The 23,602-nt window shown below is 39.9% G+C and overlaps 1 protein-coding gene across 1 annotated transcript in view; it reads left to right on the top strand.

Moving 5' to 3' along the window:
- The window catches only part of LOC306701418 (syntaxin-1A-like), a gene marked incomplete at both ends in the record, with an annotated part of 46,493 nt that extends 23,309 nt beyond the window's left edge, over positions 1–23,184 (top strand). The window contains 7 exons of the mRNA XM_079166716.1: positions 8,802–8,876; positions 10,571–10,644; positions 10,967–11,075; positions 18,642–18,715; positions 18,802–18,936; positions 21,046–21,156; positions 23,107–23,184. Of these exons, the coding sequence (XP_079022842.1) occupies positions 8,802–8,876; positions 10,571–10,644; positions 10,967–11,075; positions 18,642–18,715; positions 18,802–18,936; positions 21,046–21,156; positions 23,107–23,184 (656 nt within the window). The remainder of the gene's footprint in view (positions 1–8,801; positions 8,877–10,570; positions 10,645–10,966; positions 11,076–18,641; positions 18,716–18,801; positions 18,937–21,045; positions 21,157–23,106) is intronic.
- Between the last annotated feature and the right edge of the window lie 418 nt (positions 23,185–23,602).

The raw sequence follows: 23,602 nt of genomic DNA, 5'->3' as shown, positions 1-23,602 counted from the left end.
GAAATGTTCATATTGAATGCAAGATTGCAATAAGTTCACTGTCAATGTTTCTTATTACTTTTCCTGACAACATCCGCTACTGAGCATGATGAGTTTTTAAGCAATTCAAACTAGAGGAAAAGTCAGGAGATCAGGATTCATCATCTGGGCACCCCGCATATCTGTACCAAACTCCATGGAAGTCCATCCGATAGTTTCCGTGCTTCAGCTTCGTCTGAAGTGTGTCATCAAAGCTAATTTCACAATTACATTTTAATGTGAAATCTAATGTGCTTTAAGATCTACACTGACTCATTGTTGCATAGAAAATGTTGCTCATCCATTTTTATGAATATTCTCTTTGTTTTATAGCTTTTTCAGTCTTTGCTGGTATTCTTTTTTACTCTCCCCTGTGGTGAGAGGAGCCTGTTCTGTTTCTGTTCCTCATATTAAATCAAACTCCATCTCCTTCCTGTTGGTACGAGTCTCTTCGTCTGTTCACAAGTATTTTTCTCACCGTAGTTTCTCATCTAAGTGCTCCTCTCCTCACTCTTCCTCTGAAAATAGGCGCTGAGACTTTGGGTGTGCGATACCGAGAGCGAGTCTTTCACAACTCAGCGTAACATTGTGCGGTGATAAACCTTCTGTTTCTGTCACGGCTTATCAGTTTCATAATCGCATCACATCTCCCCAGCCACCACCCACCTGGCCATCTATCGACACGACCACGACCTCGCCCCTCTCTTCCTCCCCCCTCTGCTGGGGGAGCTCTGAGCTTTTGTGTTCGCTGACTGAGACATTTCCTGTTGATCTCCAGGGGTTAACTCCAGCCCACAGAGCCCGTATTAACACACACGCACAAATTCAGCTGCTTCTATGTAATATTGCCTTCGCCCCTGCATTACATACTATCACATATCCCGGTTTACTCACTCCCCTAAGTGAAGCATAGCAAATTTCCACCACGGAATTGCAATATATGTTTTGTGTGTGTGTGTGTAATTGCTTCTTTTTACTCGCTATTTGTGTGATTGTGGGGGCTGTGCTCAGCATCTGTGTACAGGAATAGGTTCAATAATAATGATGATAGATTAGGTAATAGCCATCAGGTCATAATGGGTATTGAACCTGTGTTCCTTCATGAGAAAATTCCTCTAATGCAGGAAGGGAAGACACAAATGCATTTTATATTTAGAAGCATGATTGAATTCACATTGCCCATTAAATAATTGCATTATTTGTTTTGTTTTCTAGTCTTGTTTATCGGCGTTGTGCAGCGCTGCTTCATGTTATTTTGATCGATGAGACTGTACTTGACAGATTTCAGAATTAAAGGCCAAAAGTCCTGCAGAAGCATCAGTGGCCTTTAACACTCAACTGTTCCTCAAAGAGAGCGAGGTTGATCTGAAATTAAATACGACGTTTGGAAGTTTGATCTCTTTCAGTCATTGCTCTTCTCTTTAGTTGCAGGCTAGATATCATCATTGTTTTAAATGCTTGTGTTTATATTGGTTTTATCTTTATCTTCACTCTGACAGAGTGTGATTTTACAAACTAGCTGAACAATTCACACTTACAATCACACCTACGGCCAGTTTTGGATTCTATAATTAGCATACCGTAATCTAGTTGATGGACCGTTGGAGGAAACCAAACCTGAGCAGTGATCATTAAAGATTTATCCCAGTGCAATGAATGTGCCTCCCTGGTCTGTACATTAAAACCATTTGAGACAAGCAGCCTGGATTAATACCTTGCAGTGCTGTTTACACTACTTAGAGGAAGCAAAAATCAATGCAAGACCACCTGAAAGCCAGCAGAGGGACTTAAGATTTGTGTTTTCCGTCAGCACTTCTGACTGCAGAGTTACTCGAAAATTAGTCCACAAATTAGTGTAAACCAAGCAACTAATTTGCTTTTGTTTGTCTATTCCTCCATTTTCACTTTGCAGTTTTATTCTAGACCTCTAGGAATACAAATCTTTTGTGAATAGGTTATCACTCAAACCAAGTCAAAAATTATAATAGGACAAGTTATATGTATTCTGGGTTTTGCTTTGTTGTTGAACTACCACCATGCCAATGAGAAATGCACTTAAACTTCTAGTTTAATAACGTGCAGAACATTTTATTCTTGACATATGATAGGAGTTTATTTAACAACATTTCTCAGTCTGTTTTTCCAACTACTTAGTGTTTGCTTCCTCTGACATCTCCACCCTCCAGTTTCTAAAGAGCATCTTTCCTCTGACTCTTTAAAGTCCTCAACTTGCAGCTCTGGAGATGCTTGTTTTAATTGCAGCCTGTGAGTGTTTCTATTTCTAGTATCAGTTTTTGGCTAAGTGTGCACCCACCCTCGGAGTGCTGTTTGCCAAAGCTCCTCCACCCTCAACCAAAATTTGAAAGTGTTGTGTTCTGTAAGTTCCCCCAGCTCTCTGTCTTCCCTTTGGTTTTCTTCTACCATCTTATTTCTCAGTTTCTACCCTTTATAGCTCTCGATTTCTTTTTCTCTTAAATCTCCCTCGTAATGTCCGAGCTGATATTACAGCTTTATCTTGTGGAATAATAATATCTCTCTTAAAGTGAGGTTAATACAATGTGGACGGTCAAAGCCAAGGCTAAGGACACACGTGCACATGTATGCACATAAAAGAGGTCAAAGCTAGTAAAATAAATCCGTTTAACAGCCCTCTGTGCTCTTGACCCCTGAGCCAGCGGTCAGCGAGAGGCGTGTGGTGTTAATGCTCTGATCTAGATTGAAAAGTCATGTGTTGAGGGGGGCAGAGGGAGGTTTCAGAGTGACAGCAACACTCGCCGTAACCCTGTAATACTGTCTTGCAAGATGTTGCTGGAGACTGAGAGGTTGTCAGACAGGAGGATAGGGGGTTGTTAGCAGAGACTTAATCAGGTATAACATCCACATCTGCACTTGAGTGGTGCCCTTGCTGTAAAAAAAGGCAACTTTACATGGCAATGTTCCAACACCCTGTACTTTGTTTGACAGCAGATCAAGGTGTCGAACCTCAATACATGTTAGTTTGTCCTGGTTTTTGACAATAAGGGAAATATATTTAAACTAAATATGTTTATACTAAATACTGTTACATAAGAAAAACCACTAACATTAAAAAATTCAGAAATTAAACTAATCTCGCAAAGTTTGTTAGAATAATAAAGGCTACTTTGAAGTATCAGTGTACTTGTTTGCTTATTTGTATGTATATATAAGGATTTTAAACAGTAACCGCAGTCATTAATCGTAGAATAGCTGTGCAACAACTGGTCAGACTGGAAAGGTTGGGATGAGCAAGTAAGTTGTATCTATTAATGGTTAAACTTTATCTATGCTGTCAGTTTGTCATTAGACCTCTCTGAGTTCATCCTGTATTCCTGCAGTAAGGCAAAGATCAGTAATGTTTGAGGGATGAGCTCACATTCGGTCTCTCTGGAACATCAGACGACTGGACTCTAGACGATCAATAAGCGGCGCAAACACACAAAGGACAGGTAATATATTTACAGAGCGAGCAGCGGGAAGCAGAGAGATGGCGAAAAAGATAAATGGCTGCAAGTTAGCGGTTAAAGTGGCAGCAATTGACCCTGAGTTAGAGCGGAGGAAACAGAAGTGGCTTGGTGTCTTGTTAGTGTCATGGTACCCTGACATCGGACTGACACACACACTTTGTCGATATAATAAAAAAAAGTGGATAAATGCTGCTGCTGTAGAGCCAAAGGTGGTGCAGCTGGATTGAAGCTTATATAATTGGAGATAAGACTTCCAGGATGTTCATCTTTTACTAAATCTCGGCATTATGCTACTAAGTGATGTAGATATCCTGATCAGTAGACATGACGGCTGTCAGTATATTGCGAGTGAAATCGGATGTGGTGTGCTCGCAAAAGCTGTCGTTGATGTCACACACATACCAGTATACTCACTACAAGTTAGCATCTGTTTGGTTATTGGCGTCCAGCACACTAGATGTGATATTGAGCTTCAGGTGCAGTGTTTGGGGTAGGATAAAGGAAAAGTTTGACATTTTGGGAAGTATGCTCATTTGTTTTCTTCTCAAAAGATGGATGAGAGAAATAATACAACTCTCATGTCTGTATGCTAAATATGAAGCCAGCAGCTGTCTAACACAAAAACTGGAACGTGTGAGAAACAATCAGCCTGGTTCTGTTCAAAGGTCTGTACTACATCCATATAAATGGTCGGCTTCCGAACTAATGTGTCTTTGACTGATATTGGGAAGTGTTGAACAGATCTGCTTCGTTTCTTTGCATTGTTTCAGTCATTCTGGTTTGATTTTGTCTGGGCAAACAGACATAATTTGGTTCCATACAACTGTGGGTTTGGTCATGTTAAAAGTCGTCCCAGTGCTCGGGTGGTTGAAGATACATTCAGTGGATGCATATTCTACAATTCCCCCGAGCTGTTTGGTTTAGAAAAGGGTCACAAAGATCGTTCACTTAAAACAACGATTTGAAGACGATGGGGAATTTTCCTTAACAACTGATTTATTACATTTTGATAAACATCCTGGAACACCATTCATTTCTTCCTGCCTCGCAGCATCTCTTGTCCTCTGCCACATTAAAACAATCGAACGCTGGCGAGAGGACCGACTGCACACATCGCCATAGCAACACAGTCTTTATGATGGCAACAAGCGTGACCGGAAAATTTCATTTGAGAGCGTCTGGGAGAGGGATAGAGTGTGAAGCCACAGCTCAATTGACTCCTCAGTTCTGCCCTCCAATTTGCTTCTCTCTCACTTCTCCCTCTACTCAATCATCAGTGTCCGAGACAGCCAATAATGAGGCTCAACAGACACTTGATCGGGCAGGTTGGCGTCCTCCGGGGGGGGGGGGGGGGACACACACACACACGCATACCAAACACACGCACACGGCCTAAAACTAAGCTCTGTTTTTACGTCATTATCTCTGTTGTGCCAGTGCAGCTGACCTCATCGAGCAGGTTACTATGGTTACACAGAGACACCGCTACCATAACCCTTAAACCTCGACGTGTTTCTGAAGTTGCGCACAAGTGGACACAAAGATGAATATTTAAAGCAGTGTTTAAAATCCAGAAGTTAAAAGTGAACTTCCTTTCTTTATTTACAAAGAGGTAAGTAACCCTCGTTTGTACTAAAAGTAAACGGATTACAGTGTAGCTGCATTCCTCAACGGGTAATGTGTGATTTACAAGTGATTACACTTACGAGGTAACGCTTTCTCATGCGTACATTACACACACACACACACACACACACACACACACACACACACACACACACACACACACACACACACACACACACACACACACACACTACAGAGCACTGCTTATTCATTTTGCCCTGAGGGCCTCAGCCCACCTCTTCAGCTACATCTCTGATTTAACATCACTGTATACGACGGCATACATTTTGCCATTGGCAGAAAAATAATATTTTCAAAGTCTGCACAATAAACAAGATGGAGACCCACTCAGAAAAACAGGTAGTGGTAAAAAAAACTCAAGAGGCTATCTTTAAGAAACATGGATAACATCCTTCCTGGGCTTCCTTGTGGCCTAGAGATTTGACATGCTGATGCATATAATTGAGAATTCCCTGGTTTGAGTTGCCTGTAATCCCTAGGAGTAGTATAAAGAGTGACAACGTATGTTTGGGGAGTAGGTTGTGTTGGATGAATGTCTCATACTCAGGACTTACACTCTGAGACCTATTAGAAGCCTATTTTTACATTTGGTTGATTTATTATTTTCTGTTTTTAGTCGCATTGTTGGCTCTGACACCTGGGTCCTAATAGCATCTGCTGAAAAAGAAAAAACATGCTGGCGTGGTCTCATTGGAAGGTGCATTTTAAGCTTTTCGCTTCTCAATTAACGACCCGTTCTCATTATCAACTCGTACGTCAATACGCACGTCACAATTTTAACGTTGTTAAGCAAAAGATCATAGTTTGGGTTAAAATAAGTTGCGCACGTAGTCGATGTAAAGAAGTTTAGTTAGCAGGGAGACGTTTTCCGAGAATGTCTCCATGCTAGTGTTTGTTATAAGCTGCTGATTAGGATTCATATGACATATATTATTCAGTGTGAATAAAATAATGCCAGATTATAATAGAGGATCCTCCACTTTATACTGTTGGTTTGTGTTTAGGAGTTTTCAGCCATGTGGGCTGTTTTTAATCGTCAAAGAGTGATATCTCAAACTGCCATGAAGAGCATTCATATAATGAAGATTTGCAAAGCAGCCGTGGAGGAGGAAACAATATGATGATCTCATCATTTTCAAGCTTCTTTCGTACATGTATGCAAAGTGATTTAAGTCTTCCCCAAACTGTGCAATCATTATCCATTGAGGCTCTGTCTGTAATTGGATGCAGATGTTTGCTCTGGGTTTCAGTTTAGTAGGTCTGCCCCCGTCTCTTATTCATATTTGGGATTTATGCAGCTTTGAAGAAGCAGGTATGGTTCAGACACAAACTCATTATAGAGAAGTGCTGCAGGCAGTTCGGTTTGATTGAGTGGTCGGACTTGAGTCATTTTTAAGGACCATCTTTTATGTCTGCTGGCTTCCCGGGCTTGTTAACGTAGGGAGATTTGGTTCTCTTATGGCATTAAGATGATGAATGACTATCTCACTGCATTCAATGTGCTAAAAATGGCAATTAATGCTCCAGGGTAATAGTGTGAATGAGAGAGAGAGACTGTGTGAAAGCCATTCTGTTTTCTCTTTTTTTCTTCCTTTTCGTTCTTTTCTCTTTCCAGATTTTTTTCGCTGCTCTAAAAACTAAATTGATAACGACACCATACTTTAACCCCACTAGTTAGCATTTGTAAGCAATACATAAACATTTAATACATTATGTATAACTCACTATTACATCATTGCACGCAGCTTTCTGGTCCTGTGGGCACCCTTAATTTATGTAGGGAATTAATTACTACATAGGAATACACAGCTGTAATATGAAATATATCTTCATAGGAAAGGTGTTATAGTAATTGTGGACACTTAAAATGTCCTTATATGTGTTTATAATTTGTTCAAAAGTGACAACAGGTGAAGCAGCTTGTAGGATCAAATAGGACACACCACCCGTTTGGTCTGTCTCCATTTTGAGGTGATGAAAACAACAAAGAAGGCGGTTTTAAAGTCGTGAGGAAAGCACAAAGACAAAAGTAATCATAATCTATTTCCCATCTGTTCCATTTTATACAGTTACAACAGAAGATCTTTTATTGATGCTTGAGATAAAACTTAATTAATCTGAGGGGTTTACTGCAAATTAGCCTGACCTACAACTTTAGATAAAATGAGTTTTCAGTGCCATCTCCCTTGTGTAATAATCTGAAGTGTGAAATATGATTATGAAACGGTTGGTTTGGCTGTAGCTGAAATGAGCGACAGAAGGGAGAAAAGATTAAAAGGAAACTTCAGTTTGTCATAAGCAGCACGGCAACGTGACGTGACAGTCTCTCCAGCCATCCTTCAGTGCTGCTGCCTTTTGAAGCTTGCACTGATGAGAGGAACTGTGTCTAAATATGCGCTAATGTGGAAAATACGAGTGTTTGTGATAAACAACCACTGAAAAGTCCCAAGTAGAGCCACTGCTATGACATTTACATTTGAAGTAAAGAAAATGTTATTATGTAACTTTTTCCACATAATTTGGCTAAACCGTGCTTAAGAAGCTCAGCAAAGAAACTTTAAATAAATCGCGTAACACCGGGCTTAAGCTAAATAAAGGCGTCGGTATGCTTCAAACGACAGCGTCTGAAAGACCATCCTCCCATCTTGATCTCCCATCCCATCACGGCCTCTCTATGACAACAGGAGTTTTTGTTAGTGTAGTCGTTAGCTATAAGCTATAAGCACTTTTGCCTTCAGACGTGTTTGGAGACGTGGACACACGTCTGTGCTTTATTGCACAACAGACAAATCAATTCATCTGTAGTCATGTCAAAAGCCTGTTAATGCTCTATATTGTGTATGTTGTGTATAAACTGTAGGGTTGTTGTGCTCAGGGACTCTCTTGTTCATTTGTGCATTCTGGACAAAAACAGTTTTCATTTAGAAAACTGTCAGTGGTTCATGCTGGAGGGAGTTTAATGATTCGATTGGTCATCATTGAAATCTGACAACTCCACCTCCTGCTGGGAACAATACGTTCATCCTGTTGTTGTCCAGATTGTGATTTCATTTGTTTCTCTGGTCACCAAAATAGCAAATCTTACTTGTCAGCACCCACACGTCCATCAACCCAAAAGAGTTTCATCTTCATGTCTCCACAGTACAGTGTGTATGTTTGAGGGTGTGGGCCTGGATGGAAAAGAGGACAGTGGACTGTAGAGGGAAGTGAAGGACGCTGTGTCACAGAGAAAGCACAAGGAAGGATAAGATCAGAACCGTTTAATTGCCAAAGTATGTTGCACATACAAGGGATTTGACTAGGTGGAAGGTGCATAACATTAAACAACACAGTGCAAAATACAAGACATGATTTAAAAATAGAAACATATTGAAATGTACAATAAAATATAAAAATATGGTAAATAAACAAACAAATAAGAGTATATTAAAAACAAGTATATTATTAAATAAGATGTGCTGCTGTGGACTGAAGCTGATGAATTGTTTGTCCCTGTTGGGAATGACATTCGGAGTCATTTCATTTGTGTGTCAGTATTGATTCTGTCTCTGGGAAAGTGGCTGGTTTGAGTGAGCGGGTGAGTTAAGTCCACTAATCTCTTTTCTCCTCTTTACTTTTCTTCTCTTGTCTCCTGTCCTCTTCTTTCCTCAGAAACGAAGGCTGAGCTGGAGGATCTTATGGCAGACATCAAGAAGTTGGCCAACAAAGTACGCTCCAAATTAAAGAGTGAGTATAATTATTCTATTTTCTCCTGCTGGAGCAGCAACTAATGATTATTTTCTGTGTCAGTGAAATCCTTTTGCGTTTTTGTGTTCAAATAATTACATGTTTAGTACACGAAATTTCAAATGTTGTCAAATTGCCACGAGTTTCAAGAACTGATCAGCAGCCAAAAATATGAAAATATTCTTTGCGTTTGAAGTTGCAACTAGCAAATATTTGCTAATTTTACATAATTGATTGTCATTTTGTGCTCTTTCAGTCAGCTTTAACCTATAACAATACGTCATCATTTATTTATTTCCATAACCAGTGTGTGCAGCAGTTTGTCTTTTATGTGATGTGACAGCCAGGGTGCTTCCTCAGGAGACGGGAGAGGGTAACGAGTGAGACATGAAGAGACAGAGACCTGTATAGAATTTGGCAGCTAACAGATAAACTCAGTTTGCACTCCCAGAGTCTGTGCTGCAGTGAGCAAAGTCATTAGTGTCACTCACAACAGAGGATGTGCCTGCGATTCATTTGCATGAGCACATACAAGTTTTATTCACACGTGTGCACAGAAACTGACTAATATTGCAGAAACATACTGTGCGCAGGCTTAATGGATAGCTGCACCCGCTGACATGTGCAATGAGAGTTCTTGTTTGTTTCTATGTATGTATGTGTGTCTCTCCCACCTAATCTGTTTTGCTTGTACATTTTTTTAACACATCACTCCTACTTTTTCATAATTTTTACCATTTCTTGTATTCACCAATTTCATGTAGCGAATATGTGCACATATATGGACACTGATACACACAAGTGCTATCAGGCACAACCGGCTCTGCATCACAAGCCTCTAACGGTGTCTCTCCAGTCCAAGTCAGTTGTTGACACAGGATGCCTTTATGTAAGTGTGTGTGCCTGCTGTGTGTCTGTTTGTGTGTTTGCGTTTATGTGTCGGGTTGGTCAGTAAGTGACCTCATCTTTGTCGAACTGCATCCTGGGAAAGGTCATCAAGAAGGACTGAGTTGCCCTTTTTATATATTTCATATATAATATATAAATGTATATTACCGTACAGAGTACTGTCGATATAGAGCCTGCTTTGCCTTATGTTATGTTTAAGTATCAGATTTTTCAGACATTACAAATTACCATATTCTTAAACTTGAAACTGTTTATTTTAACTGTATAAGTGAACGTGTTTACTCTGTTGGCTATAGCTGTAAAAACAGGGAGGCAATTAGTTTCTCTATGGTTGTCAAGGTGGACGATCTGTCTCTATGCATCCAACACGTTCAGAGCAATATATCTTGACAGCTGCTGCTGACCAGAGTACCATGCAAACAAATGTAGATTTTAATGATCTCCTGATCTTTCTTCTTACACCACCCTCAGGACAATACGTCTATGTATCCATTTGGCAGATGGCCATGAGGTTTTCTGAGCACCTTTCTGCTCTCGTGAATACAATCCTTTTTTATTTTCTGACCTTATCACCTTTCCTCTGGTGCAAGCGGGCTATCCTCAGATTCACACTTTCAGCCCCACTAACGCCAATTAGTGTCAGTACGTTGTTTTTTTCATCCAACACTTTTCTCTTGTGTAGTGTAGGGAACTTCTAGGCAGTCAGCAACACTCTAGTCTTTATATTTTTTTGTTTTGATGATTTTCAAGAGGAGCTTGGATGTACATTTTGTGTATCTTTCCAGGTATCCAACAATCCATTGAGCAAGAAGAAAGCCAGAACAAGTCATCAGCTGACCTGAGGATACGCAAGACACAGGTATAGTTCAGTTAAACTTTACTAAGATAAAATGTTTTATAAAAATGTAATTCTTATATTTTACTTGCCACTACAACCTGCAGCTCCTCCATTTCGTCTGTGCAGAGCATTGTGGGCCAATTGTATCCATCAATTTTGTTACTTTTTCAGTGGGAGCATATACTCAAAACATACTCAGTTAGTTTGTAGTATGGAATGTGGACACAGCCACACCGACAGTGATGTCAATGAATGCTTGCACCTGCTCACCTCCTGTTTATTTACAATTCCAATTACTTATTAAGTCTGTGTCTACTGCTGTTGTTCCTCGCTGTGTCTCTAGCACTCCACGCTGTCCCGTAAGTTTGTCGAGGTGATGTCAGAATACAACACCACCCAGTCGGACTACAGGGAGCGCTGCAAGGGACGCATTCAGAGACAGCTGGAGATCAGTGAGTATAGACCCGGAAGACTAAAGCTCACACCACATACTGACTGCACACACGTTAACACTGTATAAATTACAGTAACACATCTGCATCTCTTCCCAGCCTTAGTGTTTGGTTGTTGTGTGCAGATTTCTAGTATTTGTTTTGCATTAGAGATTCATGAGCCCATACCAAGAACAAGTTGTTATTTTACCAACTACATACCTTCCATGAAAGGGTAACTGGCAGATACTTTTGGTAAGCTTTGGTAATTTCTGTCCAAAACAGCTGTTTGTGATTTCTTTACTAATTTTTTTAGGTGCTTGTCAAAATAGATTTTTAAAAAGTTGTTTCCCGGCATTTCTGTTATCCTCAGCCGTATCCACTTTATCTTCATCCTCCCACTATTATTAGTTTGATATTAGTGTCATGTAATGCTAAAAATATAGCCTGCGTGAAGTGTGAAAAGGACTCTACTCTCTGTGAAGTGTGAAAATGATTCTACACCTGCACAGTATTGTTATCGTCCCTTTTTACAAGAGCATTACTATGTCTATGTAGTCATACGAAAAGTGTGACAATGTGAATTAAAGATGTGCCAGTACTATGTATCTGATATGTATGATTTCTGTATACGCTTCTTATACTAGTCCATTTCAGAATTATAGACATGCCTGCAGCGTTGCATTGATTTCATTTTGATAAAATCTGTGAAATTCATGAGAAGTCCCATGATCGCTGAAGCAGGCCCTTCACTCATTTCTATTTGTGCAGCCTTTGCTTTGTGAATTCAGGCAGGAGAAATCTTTGTCAGCACAACATCCTGCTGGTATCAGCTTTCCATGCATTGTCTTGATTTACAGTAATGGGTCTTTTTTGGCAACCAGTTTTTATTTTGTGTAATAGTTAACGTAACTAGAAATGATTTAACACCCATCAACATTCACTCTACTGGGTTGACAGGCAGTTTTATAGAACCACATGGTTAATTATGCAAATATATTAAGTGCGTTCTTTTTCTCCTGCATTTATATTATTCACTGTTTTGTTATTGATGAAAACAAGAGGCTTTAACATGGGCAGTAAAAATGATTTACCGCCGTCGGCCCTAAGCTGACTTGCTCTGTTTATCGACCCGAGGGGCATTTTGTCTGGAATAATAAATGCATCACACATGCAAATATGTTAAAACAAATGCTAAAAACCCTCCACACAAATTTACATAAAACAGTGTACATCAGTGACAGCATAGTATAAATCCTGGAGTACATCCAACCATTATCATCCCACTCAATCATCCATGGCAAAATAGAGAAATGTCAGTTTATCTAATTCATACGGTATTGTATTTGGAATGTGTCTGGTGTAGTAGCGAAACAACCACTCTCACACTACAAACACTTTTCCAAAACACAAACATCACCAACACCTACACCCATAGAGTACATGCACGTGCCAGGTTGCTCCACCTCCGATGTGAGCTCCTCACTCTGGTGTCACACTGTATGCTATATGATTTGGCAGGTATTAGCTGCAGGCCCCGGGCTCCTGGACCAGACAATGCCACGGCGTCCTGGCAGGCCGCACCTTGCCAGCTGCCCCTAACAGTCATCGTGATACAGTCACCCTGCACACAAATGCCCACACAAGCACGCAGAGAAAAACACTATGACTCTTTTAGGGGTAATAGCAGAGGAGAGCAGGCGCAGTTATGCTGCAGGACACTTGGCACAGACGTAATTTCCTCTTGCCATCTGTCAGACACATGCAGCAGGTCTTTATGTGTGAGCACCGCCCAATATACACGGCACGTGGCCCAATCAAATGAACAGCAGTGACCACACGCAGTACTTTCTGACTCATTTTGATTAGATTTTTTCAGCTGGTGGAGGCCGTAGCTGATGTCACCTGTCGTCAAGGAAGGGATTAGACATGCAGGGAGAGTACGGAGATGGAGTAAGAGCACAGACGAGGGGGTAAATTATAGGTATGAGGCATAAAAAGGTTTTGTAGGAAACAAAATGGCAAGTCTCCAGTAAAGCTTTTCCCTTCGGAATACATCTGTCCTTATATTGATCTAACATAACTTAATTCCTTTAGGGTTATGTGAAAAGAGAGCTGTGTTTGTGTTGTGCCAACCCCTTTGACTTGTTTGCGTGTGAATCAATAAGAGTGTGTCACACACAGAGGGAAATCTAGTCTGTTCTGTCAGACTGAATATCGACGTTTCCTCTGCTGCTTTACTCATTTCCAGTTTGCTTCTGGATAGAGAGATAAGAGCAGCAACACTATGACATACTGTAAACTTGTAATCATCAAGACAGTAGCATTGTACGCCCCTATTTGCATGGCCAACGTTGCCACAGTAACCCCAAGTCCAAATATATTTGCAACAATCCCCACCAAACTGCCTTTCAATGTGTTTTGGGTTTCTTCTGTTTGAATTAAATGCTTGCACTTGTTCCCAGCAGCAAAATACAAGCAGCAAAATACACTATTTTCAGGATGCTGATACTTCTGTCACACCTTTGATTCATAGAGGCAAGTATTCTACGTCTGCAGAATATACACTGTATTATTTAACAATGTGGATAACTTTGACCCCTTCCTAATCTCATTAATAAACAGTGACTTCTTTTTAAATAATGTTCCCATAATGAGCTGCTGAGATTGATGAGAAGATTGATACCAATCTCGTGTTTGTTCAGCTTCATATTTAACCGACACATATAAGGGCTGTATCGATCTTATTTAACTCTCTGCAAAAAACAAATAAGTGTAACAGTATTTTCCAAATTGTCTAACAATCCCTTTAAAGGCACATATATTTCAGTAACGCATCTGTTTGGATATTTGTACATTGCCAATTACAGTTAGTTAGTTTATTATTGAATGTGAATATCACACATTTAGTCGCTTCTATAAGCAGACATGCTCCAGCGGGATGGAGGGGATTTTGGTCATAGTCATCGCAGGGACTCTTTGACATTTAATTATTAGATTTTATTTCCCCCGTGGACAATCCTTGAGCTGGGAGAGATGCACTCACAGTGTCGGGGAAAAAAGACACATGTACACTAACACATTCCTGCTGTATAGCAAACGGATTGACCTATACGTGTGCAGATAAGCTGCATGCTTTTCTTATTCCTTGCAGGTGAAATTGCAGCGAACGGAAGCATTAAAAACCACTTCCCTCTTTTGCTCTGCCCGCATGAACATTTGCGTGGTTCACCGTTTCACTTTATTCCTTCGGGGATTCACTTCATTTGTGTTACATAACAACGGAAATGAAATAATACTGTTACTCGCAGCAACATAGTATGAATGATTTAATAGCCCAAGTATGCTACGGGTGAAATGAGACTTCTTGGCTTCATATTAGACTTCTCCGGGTTTGGGTCTCCATGGTAACAAATAAGAGCCTCCCTCGAAGCCTGTCAGGGCTTTAAAAAAAAAAAAGGCGATGAGGAGTGTGTGTGTGTGTGTGTGTGTGTGTGTGTGTGTGTGTGTGTGTGTGTGTGTGTGTGTGTGTGTGTGTGTGTGTGTGTGTGTGTGTGTGTGTGTGTGTGTGTGTGTGTGTCGGAAGTGAGATAAATAGGATAGGGTAGCACCAGAGTGCCTTCGTTTTTTTCCTTCTTCACAATTATCCATGACTCATTGTCACTCGTCTCCGTCCTTTAACTCTAACTGTGACCCTCTTTAATGTTGTAGTTTTAGCCTTAATGATAGAGATATTATTTATAATCAGAGAGGCCTGGAGAAGAGGGAATATATCCCAGTGGTGTGGTGAATGTGGTTTCTCACTCCTCTTTGTGTCCTCTCATTTGTCAAACTGCAAAATGTCATTGCTGAACATGAGTAGATTCTCAAGCACGGTAATGAAACAGCAGGACCACTTTACCATAACTAAATTAAATTCATTGCTTTGATATGGACATGAAGTTTGGATTAGACACGATAGGCCCAGTTTATGCAAAAGTGCATTCTGAAATACTGGACACACATTCATGCACCAGTAAAGGTTAGAGAGCAGCTTCATCAGTATTCTGTTCATGAACGCAATCATCGGCTCTGCCTCCTAACATCATCACTCACCATCAACCTTACCGCTCTGCGCTGAGGCCTTCATCACACATACATACAATGCACACACATACTCACACACACTCTGATTAGGTCATGAATAGAGGTTTTGTAGTTGCCTCCAAAAACCCCTTGGATCCACAGCCGCTGGTGTTCCAGAGAGGAAAAAGCAGAGCGATATCTGACAAAGCCAGCTGTGTAGGTTAATTACATTGTTGGTAAAAAATCCTAGACTGTAAGAGGTGGACGTAGACATTGTGACGTCACCAGTTGGTTTGTGGACTGCCATTTTGAAGTTTGAGTTCGGCGTTTTAGCCATCACCATCTTGGATCTTGACTGTCGCCATCTTGGCCTTTTGCAACCAGTGAACGGAAGTTACCATATTTGGACTACGAAGGACTGACATAGCAAAACCATTTACACTCTGGAAGCCATAGCAACCTGTCAATCACAGTAAGCCCGCCCTAAAGCTCACTTTAGCGTCTATTCTACTCTAAACTGGACCATAGTTTACTAAATAAACTTCATGCTGTATTGAAAAAGACTTGAAACTAGTGATTGAGACCATGAACTCAGACTTCTTTTTGCAACCAGAGGAGTCGCCCCCTGAGAGACATTAGAAAAAATGCAAGTTTAAGACACATTGGCTTCACTTTTCAGAACCGGATTCGGCTGCCTGGTAAGAATTAATTGTTTAGCGCGTTTTGATTATTTCACATTTTAGGAAACACACTTGCGCTCTTTTTTGCTAAGAGTTAGATGTGAATATGTCTGTAAGCTACAGTCAGCAGCAGTTGGCTTAACTTAGCTGGCTAGCTGTTTGACCCTGTTTCTCTGTGCTCTATAAATTTGCATATTTCTCAAAATACTACAACTAAAAAATGTGTCTCTCTCTTGGGAGTTTTAGATTAAGTGGTCTTGACTTTTACCTCGACCAATATGTCATGCTGTTCTGGGTGTTTCCCCTAAAATGACCACAGATTTACAATCAGCAGGGTTTTCTGTTTTGACCGGTTTGATAGGTTACCTAGCTTGTTCTATGTTCGATATTCTATTTTCTATGTTGTTCTTGTTCTATTATAAGCTATGTTCTTCTCATGGATGGATAAAGAGAACTGGAAACAGTGCTGGAGACGGGGTCCCGCTCATTAATACGAAAGTTGTTCAGTGGCGCATGAAGCCGAAATGGTCCAAGTATCTGCATGTAAACAGTAGTCTACTATGATGAATAATATATGTTAATAATATAATATAATATAATGAAATGCTCTTGAAACAGTATTTCACCCGTGTACGGTGCTTTGCATCCTGCATGTTGTGTGCCTGATGCACTTTTCATTGGCCCCTTCTTGCTTCTTCCAAACATCTTTAGAACAGTATTTTCAGTTGACATCTGAAATCTCCTTTTATTTTATTTAGTTGTGATTGGTTTAACTTTGTTACCCTGCCAAGATTTTATAATATTCACTTCCTCTCTCTTTCATATCCAACTCCTGCTCCTGGACATGCTGTTACTTGCAGATTTGTTATCTGCTCAGCTTGTATTGTACACCATTTAATGGTTTGTGGGGACGCCGGGTGGCTTCATGGGGAAGAGATAGTACTTCACTGTGTGTACTTTATACACAGCCCCACAAAGGACTTAATGTGCAACGGAAAGATTGGAGATGATGCTGACAGAGTCTGGCTGTGACTTACAGTGTCAGTGGGACAGAAGTGGAGCCCAAGTTAAGCAGCACTGCATGCAAAGTCAGTGCTCATACACGAGAATATTTGTAGATGTAGCAAAGAGGTAGGCAATATTCAAGAAGTAGGTCAAGTCTCTCGATGGATAAGGAGCAGACCCATCAGCAGGAAGAAGCAATAAGATGTGCTGCTGTGGTACAAGCAGGGAGAGTAGGTAAATTGAGAAATACATTTTGTTGGGGGCCAGGGAGTATTGAGGAAAACTTAATAAGGTATTGAATAAGTTGCTGGTGCGCCTCTTTCTTTTACTCTCTGAACACTACACACCCAAGAATAATGAGGCCTGTTTACTCTTGTTTGCCTATCCTGACAATTGGAAGGGATATGTCAAAAGATTACCTTCAAGTATGAGATTCAATCTTAACCGCTACAGATGATGTGCAGACTGACCCAAGCTGTTCTGAAGCTATCAAACATGACTGATATTGGACTCATGACTCAGTATTTACATGTGACATGTCTTCTTTTTAACATCCCAAAATGCAGTGCCTTACTTTCTTATGATGATAATAGTCATGTCTTTTTAAAGGCAAGAAAATCAAACTTGCACAGTAGGTTTTATAAACTAGAGAAACAGAGATTCGAACTGTTCAAAACAGAATACAAAACCTGCAAAGTATTCATTAATCCTTCTTCTAACAGTAATAGAGGTTAATGACACTTGTGTCATGCACAGGATGCCAAAGGTAATGTAGGACAAATGCTAGAATGCAAAAGGTAACAATGAGCAGTTTTGTCTATATTCCTTTACAGCTTCAAAACAGATCAAACCCCACCATGACAAATAGATCAACAGAGGAAGCAAACGATAATAAATAAGGGACTCAGGAGAGGCTAGTCATTTTAAAGCCTTGATTATACTGTTATTAGTCATTTTAAAGCCTTGATTATACTGTTATTAGTCATTTTAAAGCCTTGATTATACTCTTATTAGTCATTTTAAAGCCTTGATTATACTCTTATTAGTCTGACAAGCATCTGGATGTGGAAGACCTTATTTGGACAAAAAAACATGCCCGACTGGTTAAGTCATTGTCAGATGTCTGAACTGCTGAGCAGACCATTTCAGGCTGGAGCTCACCGAACAGTATTGAACTGTAAACCTTTAAGTGTTGGGACGGGGCCATGCTTTTATGCCTGAAGTGGCGTCTGATGGTAAAAGTGTACATGTGGAGGCTAGTGGGAATCTAACTGAGCCTTGTGTTTGAGGTTGGATTCAACTAAACATTTGAGATGCCTGGTTGAATACGAACAAATCCAAAAACGTAATCCTGCCACATTTAGATCAACTGAAAGTCAAAGTTAAGGCTGCTGCTTGTTATCCAGATCCATGATGATATAGAATAAATTGCAGCACTCAGGGTTGTTACCTTACATCCACAGCTGTTCAGAGAGATGGAGGAATGAAGAGTTTAAAATTCAGTATATACAGTGAGTGACAGATGGATAGAGAGAAAATTAACATGTAGAAAAAGATTGGCACAGAGCTCTTTTTAATTAATCCTCAGACAGACATGAAGAAGATGGGGGTATTATGCTGGGAGTGCTTTTATCAACCAGGGAGTTTTATTTGTCTTCCCTAATATTGTCTTCATCCACTATAGTTTGAAGACCCTTTTATTCCGATAGCATTGCACCTGCACTTCCTAAATCCTGGGCTTACATGTACTGTAATTTATACACACGGTTAATATCTTCAACACCTACTAATGTGATTGCTGTTATAAATGTTTATGGATGTGTGTTTACCCTTTTAGCTGGGAGAAACACAACAAATGAGGAGCTGGAGAGCATGTTGGAGAGTGACAACCCAGCCATCTTTTCCTCGGGGGTAAGCAATACAACAAATGCAAGATGAACGCACACAAGGCACATCTTTAATCTAATTTTACCCCTCTCTCTGTTGCGCCATCTTAGATCATTATGGACAACATCACCGAGCAAGCTATGAATGAGATTGAGACGCGGCACACTGAGATCATCAAGCTGGAAAATAGTATCAGAGAGCTTCACGACATGTTCATGGACATGGCCATGCTGGTGGAGAGTCAGGTGAAAACAATCGATCCTCAAACCTGCAAATACATTCATAAATTGGCAATCCATCTGTCAACATGGACAATATAAAGAAGAGTTACAATTCCAGTTGGTAGATTTAGAATTTCTTCCTGTCCATGGTTTGAAAATGTGCCCTATAACTAATGCAAACGTTCAGTAGCACACTGTGTTCACAGTAATAAAATCATCCACCAGCTATCCTGCTGTAGCAGCTGCTGCTTTTCCCTGTCATGGAAACTCCACTTCAGACAGATGGCAACTGGCAGGCTTTTAATTTACATACAAGTTGTACAGTGTTTTAGTACAGAGTTAGAAGGAGGTTATGTTTTCAGCTCCATCTGGTTTTCTGTTTGCAAAATATCTCAATAAATTTGGGGCACAGATAATAATTGGCTCAAGGATCAGTTTGTTGGAATCATAATCTGTATTTGGGATTTCTGCCAGTAGCCCAGTTTTCTTATATGTAATTATCATGCTACGTTCAAGAGCTGGAAGGAAAATCTGACGCCTGGGACTTTTAAGTTGGCAACTAAACAGCATTGCATTAACTTGCTGTTTTGTAAGAGCCTTACATTAAATAAACCATATTCTTTACAGGGGCTTTGGCTTTGTGAGTTGAGAATTGTTGAGAATTTGTCATTTCCCTGCGGTAGAAATGTGATTCTGTTAGAAAGTGAAGATGCTAATGTACAACGTGCCGAGGTACTTTCATCATGCAGTGAGTAGAGAACAACTGCACTGACAATATGTAGTTTCCGCAATATATAGCTGCATCAAAGCCACATACCTACATTATCCTCAAGTGTACCATACAACGTGTAAGAGTTGATTGCTCTTCTCATTTAAGTGTTGAGCTGCAGGTAAATCTGTAGATCTTGCCTTTTATATGTGACTGCATGAGAGTGTGGGCTGAACCCTCACGGAGATTACATGTTTCCCTCGTCAGAAATATTTAGTCTGAATTATGCAAAAGTGAATGCGAGCACATGCATAATAAAATGAGCTGAATGACAAATATGAAAGACAGTTTATGCATGCAAGTGATTTGGATTTGAGCACAATGCAATAGAAGGCATGATTTTACAGTGGGAGTGATAATTGTTTAAATGTGTGTATACTCTTTCATTCTCTTGTCAGCCATATTAATGCTCTAATTCTAAATAACTCAATTAACTAACCCTTCTTTTATTAACAGAGCGCCACATCTTTTAAAATTATACTTCTGTTCTGTTGATTCTGCCTTTCTCAGCTTTGCATTCTCTTTCCCTTCTTTTTCACACAACTCTGTCACTCTAAGCTCTAGAGAACAGAGAGCAGCGCTCCCCTTGTTATACAGAAAGGTAATTCACCTATGATTCCTTCTTTTTTTTGTCTTTTCTTTATACTTGAAATCTAGTTTACCTTAATTGTCACTCGAATACAAAGGGGTTGATTCTGTATTTTTTTTAACAATCCTGGGGCAATGCTAAATGTGCAATATTAGGCTTTCTTTGTTAATGAATGTTGATATTAACATAGTTAATGACCTCTGCTGCTTTCATAAATTAAAGTGTCTGTATGGAACATGTGCATATGAAAAAAGAGAAAAGAGCAATTAGCATCTTTTTCAAAGCCTCAGTCTTTCCCATTCTCTAAGATGTGTATATAATAAGTATGAACTAGGCATCATGTAATTATTACTTGAAATCTATTAAATCAAATCTTGATGTGGTTAAAGGAACTGAGTTCTCACCACCACAACAATGACTGAGTCTCTTGTTCTCTGTTCAGGGTGAACTGGTGAACAACATTGAGCGAAGTGTGCTGAACGCCATTGATTATGTGGAGCAGGCAAAGGAGATCATCCCAAAATGCAAAAAGTTCAAAAAGACCGGCAGGCGGGTGAGATGCAAGAGACACACATTCTACCAACTGACTAATTATTTCGTCTTTCCTTTGTCCCTTTCTGCTTCCCCTTCTCTCTCCTTCCCATTCTCGCCCATTATTTCTCCCCTTTCGCTCACCTCCTCTCCATCTGTATCCACTCCTCTTCCTGCCTCCACATCTGGCTCCCTATTTCCTCTTCATGTCTTCCACACCTCCTCTGTAACTAACCTCTCCTAGGGGGAAATGATAGACCGCATAGAGTACAATGTGGAGCACTCAGTAGACTATGTGGAGAGGGCAGTATCAGACACTAAGAAGGCGGTTAAATACCAGAGTAAAGCACGGAGGGTGAGTCGCATACACAACAAAATAATGCATGGGCACAATCATGCTATGAAAACATGAAAGATAACTTCAGAAGCATTGCATGTATATATTGTAGTGAGTAACTGTTGTCAGTGTGTGTGCATGTGGAGCATGTGTGTCTTGACTGTATTTTACATTTTCTACAGTAGTGATTTCAAATCAGGGGTATGTGTACCTTAAGGGATAGGCTACTACCACAGGGGTGTAAATACAAAAAAAACTTTAACAACTCACATGAATGCCACCTGCTGCTGAGAGTTCATGAAATCTGGTAAGCACTGTAAGCAGGCAGAGAAGCCAAAATAGCTCAAACTAATGGATACATTATTGAAACGTGGGCCAAGGCGAGTGGTAGTCGTACAAAAATAAATTCCAGCTCTTTTAACGCATCCATAAACTCACATAAATTACTCTTTTCTTCTTCTTTTTTTATACCAATAAATGTTTATTAGTGAGCTTTAGAGGGCTGGTAAGTGCATTTTGTTATCTTTGAACAGAACCAGGTTAGCTGTTTCCCCCAGTCTTTATGCTAAGCTAACCTGCTGCTGGCTTTAGCTTCTTAAGCCGTACATGAGAGTGGTATCGATGGTCTCATATAACTCTCGACTTGAAGCGAATAAGCGTATCTACACACATTTTTTGGTGTTAAACATCAACAATTCTAGGATCACATTGTCCTGTTTTCACTTGACCTTTTAAAAAATGGATATTATTTAATGGTGTTAAATAACATCCACACATTTGGAACACATCAGCAGATGAAATCAACAGGGAACAACTGGTCCACAGTTCATAAAGAGGGTTATTCACTGGGTTACCTTCATTTAACAATTTGTGCTACAATGAAACAACTCTGCCACCTCTTGGTTAATAACTATAATAGCACTCAAAGGTTGAAGAAATTCATACATCACATGACCCCAATCTACTACAAGGGTCATCTACTGATTGTTTCCTCGCTCATAATTAAAGCACCAGCTTTCTTTCTCTTTTTTCTTTTCTTCTGTCTCTGTTTCTCATTCGTTCTCTCATTCCATCCACTGAATCATTATCTGACACTTTGTCCGCCTTGTTTTTCCTCCCATGTCCTCCATCCAGAAGGTGATGCTGATAGGAGGTTGTATTGCAGTATGTGTGACGGTCCTCATTATTTCCCTCGCAGTTGGACTCAGTTAGGACCCTCAGAAATCTGTACAGAGCAGACAGGGCAGGAGGGGATGCCTCTCTCTCAGGGTCATATGTAAAGATGTACTATATAGTGGGGCTCAGTGTCGTGCTGTCAGTATCTGCTCGTTAGGAAGCCGGCTGGCATTACTGTCCTGAAGGCAGTTCAATATGTCTTTGTGCACTCAAATATTTTACATTAACTTGACGTTCATTTTTTTTATATATACTTTTTCTAAACTTAACAGTTGAAAGTTTTGAAGAGCTAACTTTCTTTTATGCTTTGTGTTTGTGTCATGATTCACATACTGCACCTTCGTCATATGCATGTTCGTCAGTCTGGTGAATAGCTTTGCATGTTTTTCTGCAAACACAAACTGCAGATATGTGGTTATGTTAATTGATAATCCAAAACCTGTGAATATATGGTAAATATGAGAATGATTCACATTTGTGGCATGTGGGAAAATACTGTGTGTTATTTAATGTATTAATGAATGATGAAAATGCAGGAACAAAAGATTTATAGTTTTTAAAGTCGAGGATGTGGAAATGCTTCTAAACCAGTCACACTCCGACAACATCATTAGATACATTAAAAACAAACAGTCTTTCTCCAAGCTACATTGCCTTTTTCTGCTTTTCTTGTAAACTGCAATTTGTTCTGAGTGTGTTAAAGTAAATTACAAGTCATATCTCTAACATGTTTTTCTCTGCTCCCAATTCGCTGCCATGGATGACTATTTATCTGTTGTTAACACTTGACAGAAGAAAATTATGATTATTATTTGCTGTGTGGTACTGGGAATTGTCATTGCTTCCATAGTTGGGGGAACGCTGGCCTAAACCTCAACCACAACCACAGTCACAATACATGCCACACACACACACACTCACACACACACACACACACACAACGGAGCAAAAACACGACAGATTCACATTTTCTGTTTTCATGAATGCAATCAATTACATGTGTGATGCAAGGTGCGTTACATACTGTACGACACATGGCTAGAGGTGTTTTCGCATGAGTTGCTATTTTGTAAATGTGTGGTGCTGCGAACTGTTTATCTGACTGTTGAGTGTTGTCAACGATATGATGTTTCCAAAAGTGAATTTCTGAATGAAAAAAAGTTACAATATGAAATGTAACACTATACTAATACATTCCAGCTTCCAAATATGACACATATTCAATTGTAATGTCTATTTTGTGTTGTACAGGCCACTAATCTGCAGTGTTTTTAAAAGCCACGTTATC

The sequence above is a fragment of the Pholis gunnellus genome, assembly GCF_910591455.1.
Source record: "Pholis gunnellus genome assembly, chromosome: 9".
NCBI lineage: Eukaryota > Metazoa > Chordata > Actinopteri > Perciformes > Pholidae > Pholis > Pholis gunnellus.
Note: the sequence above shows the minus strand (reverse complement) of the source record. Positions and strands in the feature narration are given on the sequence as shown.